General features: G+C 41.8%; 1 protein-coding gene across 4 annotated transcripts; it reads left to right on the top strand.

Annotated features, from left to right (window-relative positions):
* Nucleotides 1-483: 483 nt before the first annotated feature.
* On the top strand, nt 484-12,356 carry LOC129205859 (general transcription factor IIE subunit 1-like). Of its 4 annotated transcripts, XM_054824230.1 has the most exons (6): nt 499-618; nt 2,918-3,164; nt 8,829-9,302; nt 10,635-10,836; nt 11,345-11,571; nt 11,947-12,356. In XM_054824230.1, exons 2-6 carry the CDS (start codon nt 3,074-3,076, stop codon nt 12,339-12,341), a joined length of 1,389 nt encoding a protein of 462 aa, XP_054680205.1. In that variant the 5' UTR covers nt 499-618; nt 2,918-3,073; the 3' UTR covers nt 12,342-12,356. The 4 variants fall into 4 exon arrangements, with proteins under 4 accessions (XP_054680206.1, XP_054680205.1, XP_054680208.1 ...); XM_054824231.1 differs by lacking the exon at nt 2,918-3,164 and having other exon boundaries at nt 484-618; XM_054824233.1 differs by lacking the exon at nt 499-618 and having other exon boundaries at nt 1,596-5,367; nt 9,146-9,302.
* The last annotated feature ends 677 nt before the right edge of the window (nt 12,357-13,033 follow it).

Genomic DNA, 13,033 nt, shown 5'->3' with positions numbered 1-13,033 from the left:
ATTGGCAGGACAGGCGAGTCCAGGAAAGGAATTGGATTCTGTCGAAATCAGGCAGCAGTTCTGGGACACGCATGTGAGGGAGTTTGCATTCGAGTCAGTTACAAGTTGCCGCTTTGCTTAGAAGCAAAACTCCAGAGCAGCACCCGAAGATGTCCCAGAAAGTATCCGCAAGGAAAACAGCAAGAGTAAATAGAAGACTTGAGCTGGTGCACGACGGGCAGTGGACTGACAGGGAGCAGCCGGCAGCTTTAAGCAGGCACCACAGCTAACAACAAAATACTCCTCCCTCCCAGCACGGACACCTGTCCCACCTTCACACAGCCAGGTCTTTGGGCTACAGGTAGAAGGAGAAAAAGAAGCATGAACAAAAATCTTAAAAGCTTGGATAGCACCTTAGTGGCAACAGCAGGCACGTGACCTGCTTATGCCACAGATCATCAGACGGACTCTCTTCTGCTGTTGGAGGACCAGAGGTGTTGGTGAGGAAGGCACACCCAAGCTCTCCGAGCAGCAAAACTTCTCATCCTTTGCACCAGAAGAACGAGATGAGCCAGAAAGAATAATGTTTGATCAAAGCAGTGGCAGAAACCACAGTTTGCCTTGGGAAGAAATCTCCAGGTATTTATGCATTTTATAAGAAGCTGCTTTTGACTGTTAAGAGAGTCTGGAAAGACAACATACCAATTGGCCAAATACTGTGATGAAGAAGCAAGCAAACCATGCAGCTGTTCCCTACCAGTTTTTCAGAGCATCATAACTTGTGGTATCAAGGATTTTAAAGGTCTTTTGCAGCTCAGTCTGCTCCCACACTCTGTAACTTAGAATAGAGGACACTAATTACAAAGGAGTTAGCCTGTTTACATACTGAGCAGCACTGTACTCGGGACACTTTCTGATCTACAGTGAATCAGCTCTGGATTATATTAATTGTATATGGGACAACCTCTCAGTCTAATTTGTTTTGCAAAGTTTGTTCTCCTAGCTCAAGGGTTATGCGTGAGCAATAGGAGAATCACAGTAGTGGGGCTGCCTCTGTTGGGTATTCTCTATTTAAGGTAACTCCAGTCATAAGGCTTGCTTAAGGTTTTCCACTATTAGGCTTGTCTTAATTTTGCTTTCTCTAAGCTTTCTCTATTAGGCAGATACCCAATATCCCTAGACTTTTTCCTCTTTATATTTCAATGAAAATGATTCATCTCTCTGAAAAAGATTTTTAAAAAAGCCTATAGTAAAAAAATAGATCATGAACATTGAGTTGTAGCAAAGTGCTGAAGTGCCATCTTGTTTTTAAAACGGAACTTTAATTCAGGTACCTGGAGGTGTTCGGATTAGACATAGCCTTTTCTCAGGCTACACCCACCATCTGAATTACACCAGTATTTAAACCTTTGAGTAGTTACATATAATTTGCACCAAGTTCCCAAAATGCTACATCTGCACTTCTGCAAGAGGTGTACATGCACCATTCCCTGAGAACCAGAAACCGTTCTGTTATGGAAGCCACGTCCAGCTGCAGAAGGTGTGTATGCCTTCTGCATGGACCAGGTGGGAGAAAGCAGCAGAAGTGACAGGGATTGAGAGGGAGGAAAAAAAAAAAAAAAAAAAAAAAGGAGCAGGAGTCAGAGCGTCAGGAGCTGTCAGAGGAAAGAGAAGTAAAACAGAATAGGAAGACAGCCGAGAGGGGCAGGCTGTGAAGACCTAGCAACTGCAGGATACTCCCCTCCTGACCCCATTACTCTCTAAATTAATTGCCATCATAGGAAACCCCAACCAAAATGTTCCTCCCCTCCCGCAGCAGCTGATGCTGTTACCACATTTTTTCACATTATGCTGAGAGACAGTAGATCTAACCTGATCCTCTAAGAAAAAAACCCACCATTGAAATTAAAAATACATATTATCCCAAGCAACCATTCCTTAGATTGAAAAGATAAATCACATTAAAAGCATACTAAGGCTGTGAAGCACTCAGAAGCCAACAAGCTTAGCAGCCAACAAGCTTAGCAGCCACTCATTCCCCTTTCTTTTTGGATGAGATACAATTGCTTTGTATCATTCCAAATTTCCTTTTATAGAGATCCCTTGTTTCACTGCACAGGACAGGCTGCGCTCTTGTGATGAATGAGGATGCCATAAATAAAGGAGAAAGGCTTCTGCTTTGTTCCAGCTTTCACGACAGTAAATAAGATAATGCCTTGCATAAGAAAGGATAGTGTTACAGACCAGGCAGGTCTAAGTACCTACCAGGACAACTGAATTCTCTCCCCATTTCTGCCAGGTGCAACACAGGCAGCCCAGCAGGCTGTGGTGTTTGGTGAGTACCCTGTCTGCGAGACCAGTGGGAGTACTAATCACAACTGCAATCAAGACAGAGGGAGCTATGCTGCAATCACATAAAGTACTGTAAAAACAAAACAAAACAAAAGGATACGTTTTACATCTCAGTTCAGGGTATCAAAATTATCTGGCACTCTTGATCTCAAATTCTGTACCTCAGAGCTCCCTATGTTACACAGGCACAATATCCTCTATCTTTCTAGATACCAGGAAGATTACAACATAAACTAATCTGAAAAAGAGGTCTAAAGTCCTCAAAGTTGATCTAGTTCAATACCAGCATGCCTTCAAGGATCATGGAATTAGGTAATACAGGGAGAGCTCCATAGGAAAACAGATAAGAAAATGAATCATCTCAATGCAAGGCTTGGGTGGTTCACGAAATAAGCCGGGCTCAGGGCTGCGCACTGAGTGCTGAACATTAACACCCTGCGTGTTGGCTCAGGCAGAGATTTTGTGAAAGGGCCAGCATGGGGAAAAAGAGGAGAGATGTGACTGTGCAATTATGAGCTTTGTGTGTACAGGGGAGCAGGTTATGTACAGGCACTTGCTATGGTTCTGGTGTTTTCTTATTTTGCAGTGCTTGAATGTATGAGCTAGACAGCTAGAGATTTTATTTTTTCAACTGAGGGTTGTGTATCAGTTGGTGTGGAGAATGTAGGATACAGCAGGACATAGCTTCCATGTGCCTGTCCGGAGGAAGGCAGAAGAGGAGCTGTTGGGCCTGGAGAGGACAATGAAGCAACTTGTAACAGCTCCCCTTTGCCCAAGATGCACATCACAACCTCCCACCAGGCCATCTATGCCAACCTCTGCTCTGCCAACAGGTAAAACACATTGCATTTGCTCTGTGAGGATCTTGATTATACCTTTCCGCCCCAAAGCGGCAACCCACTAATTTTCTCCTTCAACCTCTGATCAGACTCTACAGACTGCTCCACTGATTATCTGCCTCCTTTTCATCAAGTAGCCTGTGAGCGCAGTGCATGCCCATACAATTCGACTTAAACGTCCCAGTCACCCAAATGAGTCTGAAATGAAGCCAGGTGACTTTGCCTAGCCCCATCTCAAGCTCGCACTTTCAATAATGTCTCTGTTACACAACATCGCAAGAACATACTGGCAGGAACCCTGCTTCCCACGGCCCTCAGTGCCAGGGCCACCTGCACTCAGAAATACCTGCTCCAGCCATACTTAATTTTTCTTTTATCTTTTTGGCTTGTGATTTTCACTCCTGCTCCGAGCGTGCATAAGCCCACACAGAATTGCCTCCCAGCCACCAAACAGGCAGACGCCTGGCTGAGCAGTACCTTTGCTACGTGGAGATTGACCTCTGCTATGCAGAGGTTAACTGTCCTTGCCTAACAACCCCGGTGTTGTCAGCTGCAGCTTGCACAGGTGCCTGTGATTTCCTGTTTCTGAAAGCGGTGTTACCAGCCAGACCATCACTCTCCTTAATTTAGAAAGCTATTCCGTATTTTCTTGTGATCTGGCTCCACACCTCCACACGCAGGCTGAGGACTGTCACATGAATAACAGCGCTGAGGTTACACGACACTTTCCCTGTTCAAAACATTCAGCGAGGAAACCCACGGGTATTATTTGTTGTAAACATTTCCCACAGACTAAACCCAGCAGGTACCAGCAAGTAGACTTGCTCTTTTGCATTTTCTACTGTGACACACCAACAAAGGAGCATACTCAAGAACTGCTGTATGGAATGAGGTATATCTGCTGGATTTTACCTGGGTGAACATTTTAAATTTGCAGTTGAAGGTTTATACCAATTACACTTCTCAGTTGTGGGTATCCACCAAGGAGTTTCTTACTTAATGGAACAAAAAAGAGTAGTAGCAGGGTTTTTCCTGGCATAAGGCATGAAGCTGATCCCTGCTACACTAAATCACAAGCAGGGGCAGAGCTAATATCAGGGATTTTTTTATAGTCCCCTGTTCCTGCAGCTCCCAAACTGCAGTCTCAAACCTTTTCAAATCTAAATTCTTGCTACAGCTACTAAAACGTGAGGTTTCTTTTCTGGTATTGAGTATTTCTCAGAGGCACTACCTTCTGTAGCGACATTTACGGATGCCAATCCCACAACCTGCCCTATGCCAACAAGCTCCTGCACCTTTGGGGCCCCCCATGGACCCCTGTGCCAAGTAAATTGGAAAGTCAGAGTTCTAGCAACAAGCAGCAGTAACAAAAGCACAGTACGTGCTGCAACACATACCAAGACAACCTAAGTCACATCACTACAAAACACCAGCCTCCACTGGGCATGTATGAAACAAACATATGAAAGACACATAGATTTGAGGTGGAATATGATGATTGCAATCCTAACAGAATTCAGCATTTTAACCCAGGACTGTACAATGTCTGGCAACCTTATTTCAACATTGGTTTTAAATACAAGGTATCTAGCCCATAAAAGTAAATAATCATTTCTATAACTTTATCTTCTAGAAAAATACAGTGAAAAATTGCTTTTTGTTTCCTTTTGAAAACATAAATCACCTAAAAAGATTAATAAGTAAAAATGCAAAAACTAGTAAACATATCAATTCCAGCTTTTTTCTTTGCAAGATATTCAAGTTTCCAGGTTTGGTTATGAAAGCTTCTAAACATAAATTATGTAAACTACCTATATTAAATATTTGGGTTACAAGAATGACAACAGAGTTAATTATTATGTTACTTTTAGTCTTCTAAAGTCATGCTAATGGCAACACTAATCAAAGATAGCAGTCACGTTTTCAGTCCTTACCAGTTGTAAGTAGATTTCATTAAGCAATAAGATTTATAACTTTATCATGATGCAATACATATAAGGCTGAATTCATTCAGTTGCTAATGAAATGTGATCTGGGGACTCTCTTGCTCCAGCTGGGTGATAATGAGGGCTTATCACAGATAGGTCTAGGAAAGGCTGGGAAATACTTAAGCTTGTTTTGGAGTTACTTTGAGCTCTTAGGAAAGGAGCAATTCTTCTACAGTATCACCCTGAAGGTTTCTGCCTATACAAGAGAGGTAACAATAAGGTTTTTAACTTATTTGCAAATTATATGCTTGCATAACATCTGACAAAAGACTACTTAAATGAATCTTTCTAGTTTAGTGTCTTCTGAAGTGTGAGTTGGGTAGTTTGCTTTCTCAGGCACCTCAAGTAAATTGTTAATTAAGCAACTGACTTCAGAGAAACCTTGCAGAACTTGCTCTGTATGATGCCTGTTAACTTGAAATTCTGCTTTTGATAGTTGCCTGCCAAAACAAGAAGCAACTCTGTGTAGGTTTCCCAAAGGAAAAAGAGGATCCTAAAGGTAGTCCCTCCTTACAGGGAAAACACTGTTGCATTCTTCTCTCCTTGATGAAGATTATAATGTCTCCATATTAACTATAAGCATAAAGGCCTCTCAGGTATCTAAGTTACTGAATAATTTTTAAAATAATCAATGTAATAAGAAGGTAGCTCCAAGTCTCATGAAAGTACTTTAAAGCAGCTAAAGGCAGAAGCTAGACTGGGACTTGTAAGGTACCTTGTCCATACATGCTATTAGCTGGAAAAAAAAAATCAACACGAGTAGCAAAATACCTATCTCCTTAATGCAGACTGTAGCTCAGCTGAGGAGCAGATTCCTTCTCTCTACAGGGAGCTGCTCCTCTTCCTCCTCCTTTCCTTGATGGCGGTGATCTCAAGCTCCTCTTAAAGGAGAACTGCAGCCTGTGAACTGAAAACTACACAACAGCTTTTAAAAATTAGCGGTTTTCCTGAATGGCAAGACTTCAGATTTGATTATTATAAGATGGAGAGATTTTTCAAAATGGACCGGAGAAATACAACCTCAAATATACCAACGCACTGTAAAGAAACCTTCCCCCTCCCCAATTTTGATTTTATGTAGTTTTTAGTATAAAAGACATAGAGTTTTGGTTCTTTTGTAGCGTAAAGGAACACATCTTGAGGGGTTTGTATTTTCCATGGAGGTTCTTTATTCAGGGCAAATTCAGCCATTTTTGTACAAGAAAGCCCTTTCCTTTTACAATCAAGGGTTTGCATATCTAAATTTCTACTGCAAATGGACAGTGGGTTCTATGGATTTTTTGTTGAAAAAAGCTTTTCACTCTTCTCCCAGGATATATTGACGATATTTACATGATGTGTGTGTATGAGGGGGTTCTGTTGGGTGGTGGGGGAGTGGGTGGTTTTTGGTTGTGGGTTTTTGGGTTGAGGTGGTTTTTTTCTTTCCCTGAATAGCTTACATAATTGTAAGACTCTAGACCTAAAGAGCTTTTAACATCAAGGCTCTCGGAAGCGCTTCAGCGCAGCCCAGACTTCCTAGCACTTGAGTACTGCTTGCTTTAGGGATGCAGGTATGCAACGCGAGTCTGGGATAAGGTATCATCCAGAGAATTGATAGGTCAGCAAACATCAGGCTTACAGTTCTGGTCCTACTTCTCCCTGAATGATGTTATCTACTTATCACACTCCTTTTGGAGCTATTCCATTCTGTATTTGTCTTGGGGTAAGAAAAAACAGTCATGAGACCTGCTCCTAATGTAAGTCCTTTAAGTGTCAGGGTTCTGCTTAAGTGTCAGCCAAGAGCTAGATGCAGAAGTGTTTTTGTTCTTTTTTAATAGTGCCACAATCCAACTGGCATTCCTAGAAAACTAGTCCTTGCAGAGGGCACTCCGGCCCTTTCTGAGATGCTAGCCCAGACTAACGCATGCGACTGGTACAGTAACCTGTATGGATGTTGGGGCTGTGCTTGGCACCCCTCAACAGGGCTGGACCGGATTACAGAAATATGTGATGGCTGCTCACCTTTGGGCATGTACTGGAGGCTACTGTGCCCACAGTATAGAAGGACAAGGCTCAACGTTCTCCAGAGACCGAGGAGACTCAAAGCCATGCTCCTGATCTCTGGGGCTGGCTGAGGATGCTGTCTATCCTTCCTTCCTGCTGAGTATAAGCCACTGCACAGAAACAAATTTCAAATTTGTGAGGCCAGAAAGAGAAGTCTTTAGCATATTTTTCTGTGGAAGAAGTCTGATGTTTGTCTGTGCTCCAGAAATCTTGTGGTTTATGCTCAAGTGCCCCTGGGGTTAAAACATGTCTTGGAGAGCAGACATGGGAATCCAGCTTATAACCCTGGGTCGAGAGCAGCTGATCTAAGCTGTCCTGCACACTGGTAGCTTCTCTGCTGTCTGAAGTTTCTTGGCTATTCTCAATATATAGTTTATCTCCTCTGCATGTGGTCAAGTGGCTCAAGAATAGCCACCATGCTTACTGACTTGTTATCCAATACATCTGCAGATGGTTTCATCTGGCAGAAAATGCGCTGGCGACTTGAGGTAGCTCATCCCTCAAGGAAAGCAGTGGAAATGGGACTGCAGCCAGAAAGATTTTAAACTTTTCACTTTTCAGCAGATGGAGTCCCTGACTGTTGACTGGAGTATGTCTTTGTCCCACCACAGACACATCCACATGCATGTACACAGACGGTGTGTCATACCCTTGCTAGGGCTTGACTGGGAGCAAGAACAGGATTTAGCTTCTGGGAGACTTGGAACACAGCTCAAGGTCCCATGATTTCCCACCTGCAGAAGGGAACACTGTCTAGTCACGAGATAAGCTACACTGCCCTGCTAACAGGTGACAGGAGCACTGTTTAGTTAAGCCTCTTTTGAGGATGAGCACAAAGGAGAAGTGAAAGAGTAAAACGATAATAATAAAAAAATGTGCTGCTTCTTCAAGGCTTTTGTGAAATGCTCTTACAGTCTGAGGAGGACTGTCAAGGAACTGACTGAGATTCCCAAAGGCTCTCTCTATGGTTAAATTTAACTCTTGGAACAGAAGAATTTAGGTTGGACAGGACCTCTGGAAGCCATATGGTCCAGCCCTTGCTCATGGCACAACTCATCTCAAAGCACGGTCAGGCTGCTTGGGCTCTTTGTCCAGTTGAAGTACAGAGACTCAATCTCCTCCCTGGGCAGCCTATTCTAGTGTTCCCCCACTCTTCCTGTGGGAAATGTAGGTCAGTGTGGTGCTTATGAATTAAGCTAAAGATTTTTTGCCCAGCTTGTGTCCTGAGCTTTACTTTTGAAGGCATATAGTGTTCACTTAAGATCTTGCATGGCTGGCTGTGAATGAAAACAGATACTTCAGGGAGACCTAGACATGCAAGTTAACTGTGCTGTCTTCTGTAAAGAGGATTATTATGAACTTTCTGTAACCCATTTTCCTAGATATCTTCTGTGGGTTTTTACACAAGAGGATGTGAATATTTCAGGTGCAATCATTGTACTTGAAGATTAGGTAATCTTTGATATCTATCGATACCTTCCCCATCCACAGGTGCAGGTTAAAGATTTTACATTATTCAGTCAAGACTCTTGCAGAAGCACAGTGCAGCAAATGACCTCCTTTATACCCGCCTGTGCGCTCCAAGAAAGGTTCACTACAGCTCACCTCCCTTCTGTTTGTTGTATAGCACTTCTGACAGTGGTTCAGCTCCTGATGGAAGAGCAAAACATTATCACCGAGGTCCCGGCAGCCCTAAAGCGCCTGGCCAAATATATAGTGCGTGGTTTCTATGGAGTAGAGTATTCCTTGGCTCTCGATATACTGATCCGCTACCCTTGCGTGAAAGAGGATGACTTGTTACAGTTGCTCAAGTACGAACGTAAACAACTGCGTACTATCCTCAACACGCTCAAGGCAGACAAGTTTGTGAAGCTGCGTATGCGAGTTGAAACAGGGCCTAACGGGAAGAGCACAAGGCACAATTACTATTACATCAATTACAAGGTGCTGGTGGATGTGGTAAAGTACAAACTGGATCATGTACGCCGAAAGATAGAAGCGGATGAGCGGGATTCAACTACCAGGTCCTCTTTTAAATGTCCATCTTGCTCCAGCACTTACACGGACCTGGAAGTCAATCAGCTCTTTGATGTATTTACAGGTATGTTGCTCATATTGCTTATTTGCTCTTCCCTTAAAGGATAGCTCTCATGGCACAAAATTGGCTCCTGTGTGAACTTTGCAATAAAAGCATGTTTGTTAGGATATACTTCTTGTTTGCTGGTGGACAAGGGCCTGAGACAGAAGCTGGGAGGTGATGGTAAGAGAAAAAGCTGTTTCTGGAGAACAGGCCAATCAAGAGGAAGAATAATCTTGAATATAAGAGCTGGGGTAGGGAATCAGATTTGGGCTAGGAAATTTCCTAGGAATAAGAGGCTTAGCCTGATTTAAGATTACTCATCCAAGTCTTGTGAGTCCCACTTCCTCATAAAGAAATAAGAATACAGTACTCCTTTTACTCTGTTTTGAGTTAGTTAGTTAATCCATTTCTGTGGTGAATTCTTCTGATGGAAGAGTTGGACAAGACAGATAAAACTGTTTGCAGCCACCTACTGTAACAAGCATATTGCAGCTGGGCAGCAGCGGAGAGGGGTTCTGTCACTCCTGTGCTGGAAACCGGGAAGTTCAGGCTCCTCCCGGGGCAACATGACACATGCACAGCACAAGTGGCACCACAGCTTGTGGGTTTCTCTTCTCTAAAACCAAGTAACTAGAGAGTACTCTTTCAACATGAGTTTAAATGGCATCATATTGCAGTATGTTACTTTAAGCACAGCTGCTGTGCTAACATCTGGGTCATGGTATCTGCAACGGATGCCAGAGCCAGGGAGCATTAACTTTGTGTGACTAACTTGAAATGTCAAAGGTGAAGTAAGCGTACTGTCAGTCAGCAACAATCACCCCTTTGTTTGAAATGGAGGGACTTTGTCAAGTTACTGAAATGCAAACATTGAGGCTGGTGATATATTTTAATAGAATACACTTTAATTTTTTTTTGCTTAAGACATAAATATAGGTTTTTAGCATATGCTTTGACTCTAAATGAGTCTTTTTGAACTTTAGAACTCTGAACAACTAAAACCAGATGCTATTTATGCTTGCAAATATCTTTTTTCTTACATCATGAACAAAAAGATGAGATCAGAGAAGAAGAAAATAAATCTTACTATCTGATGATATTCCATGTCTAGCCAACTTGATTTCCCCCCAATATGCAACACTTCTGTCCTGCACAGCAAGTCCTTCCGGGAAAAAAAAAATAAAATATCAGGTTGCCTTTATAACTTGAGTTTCCCTAGTTAATGTGAACAAATGGATGAAGTCTAGTGACATCAGAACATTTTGATCATTGTCCAGGCTGTGGATTTCTTAAGGTACTGCTCATTTTTTGTATCCTATGAACATGAGAATTTCCAATTTGGTCATGTTGCAGAGACTTTCCGCTGCACTTACTGCAACACTGAAGTAGAGGAAGATGACTCAGCACTTCCTAAGCGTGATGCTCGAACCTTGCTAGCAAAATTCAATGAGCAGATTGAACCTATCTTTGTGCTATTGCGTGAGACAGAAGATATTGTTCTGCCGTATGACTTGCTGGAGCCTCAGCCAACAGAAATACCAGAATTATCAGAAAGGTATAACAATAACCCTAGAATTTCTGATCAATACAAAACCCCCCAACAACTTTCCAGTTGTAAAATCTTTGAAATACTGAACTTGCAGCCTACTTTCTACTCCATTGTGCTTTGCTCACTACTGTCAGCTGCTTAAGGAAGAAGCCTGTAATATCTAAAATTCTAAATGATTGTTATGCATTTAGTTTTATTTTTGTTACTTTTTATAGTAATAAATTTTCTAGACTTCTCCTTCAGCTAATGTTCATAGCCCTTTCTGTGAGAAAGTAATGTTTCTCTATCAGTGTGCTTCATCCGGAGATGTACTGGTAAAGAGACCATGCAAAAATCAATGGTTCAGAATCAGTTGTCTCGAAGATGAAGTAATGGAGAATGCAAATTGTTTAATACAGAGCACTTGTAAAAGCTAGTCTGCTTACAAAACATGGTTTTTGGGGTTTTTTTGAATGGGAACTGGGGGGTTCTTGCATGAATTTAACCTGTCCAAAATGGATGACATTTTATTCAGCTTTGATCAGAAGGTGGGTTCAAGTGTGCTGGAATCCTGCAACCGACCTGAAAAATGGGCCAACAGAAGTTCCTCTTTTGGCAATATGTACACCCAAAACTTAGTTATTAATGTCCAAGACTCTGAGCCCAAGAAGAAAACAAGAGAAAAGACAACTAAAGAGCAACCTATCTGGATGTCCCAGAGCACAGTGGAAGGAGCAACACCAGCCACCAACAAAACTGTTGGTAAGTTTTAAGCATTGGCAAAAACTTAAATGCAGTAAGGCTGCTCAATTTAAATATAGTTTTCCTATTGAAAACGTAGTGAGCTTGGTTTAGAATATAGAGTAATGCTTCAATTCTAAACTAGTGGCTATCAGATCGTAGTTTCTAAAAACTAGTCTTCAGACTAACTTAGGTAGTATTCCTAAAGCCAGAGGTCAGGTCTAACCATGCAGTAACATTAGTGATAATCTTTAAAGTGGAAAGCTCTTGCACCTTCAAGAGAATTCTGAAGTATGGGCAAAAAAGATCTGGAGTAGAAAAAAAAAGTAATTTATGTAGGATGCCTGTGGTAACTGTAACCTAGTGATAACTCTAACACTTAGTATTGTGTATTAGGAGTAAATGCTTCTGAAGAAACTGAAGAAAGTGTTAAAGAAACTATCACTGATAATGAAATCATCAAGACTCTTCTCATCCATGAATCCAAGTCATCATCTAGCACAGACCAGGCTCCTATTGTCAAAAGCAAACTACCTGAGTCAGGCAATGATACCAGTGAGTCTGAAGAAGATGCTGAACACTCAAAAAGAGCAGGAATGAAAGTAGCAGGCAACAACTTTGAACAAGAGGAGGAACAGGAAGCACAAGGTCCTATTTTAATGGTTGCTGGTCGGCCTTGTTCATATGGTGAAGTCAGTGAAAATCCAGAGCTTGTGTCTCTCATGACAAGTGAAGAGAGAGAAATTTATATAAAAGTAGGGCAAGAAATGTTCCAGTCTGTCTTTGAATAAATACTACTATATGAATATGCAAGCTTGTACAGAATGGGTGAAGGCTTCTTTTGAAATAAGACAGTTTATTAGTTTATGCTCTTCAAGGGTTAAATTTTCTTTGAACTCCTTGCTGTTATGCAAGATGGTAATCCTGTAGTAGGTAACTACAGTTCAAAATACTAGCACTGTAGCAAAAGCACCCCAAAGTTACTATGGGTTTTCTATTGTCTTATACTTACTTTGTGAATGCTATAATTAGTTTTGGGGCACACATAATTTCAGGTTACAATAGGATATAATGGTCTGAGTAAAATAAAGTTTCAAAAAAGCTATGTTGCAATCTGTTGTAAGAAATCAACTATTCTACCTTCCTCCTGGAAGTAGCAGATATTTCTAGTAGTAAAAGTGAGTCAAACTCAAAAGTAATTTGGTTTCACTCCATCCCAGTGCAGTCTATTGTTGTGTTAGGTCATTCCCTACAGAGGAGTTGACAGACAGGTGTTACACAGCAACCAGCTCTGAGTGGCCCTGCTTGAGCAGGGGGGGTTGGACAAGATGACCTCCAGAGAACCTTGCCAACCTCAGCCATTCTGTGAAGAAAGAGTAGAGAGAAAGTATGACCAAAGAAATACCATTTTAGTGCATTGTTCATACACACCATTCAAGGTCAAGAATTCAGAAATGGCATGTGCTCCTGCTATTTCTTTAAA

This window comes from Grus americana, chromosome 4, assembly GCF_028858705.1.
Source record: "Grus americana isolate bGruAme1 chromosome 4, bGruAme1.mat, whole genome shotgun sequence".
NCBI classification, from domain to species: Eukaryota; Metazoa; Chordata; class Aves; order Gruiformes; family Gruidae; genus Grus; species Grus americana.
Note: the sequence above shows the minus strand (reverse complement) of the source record. Positions and strands in the feature narration are given on the sequence as shown.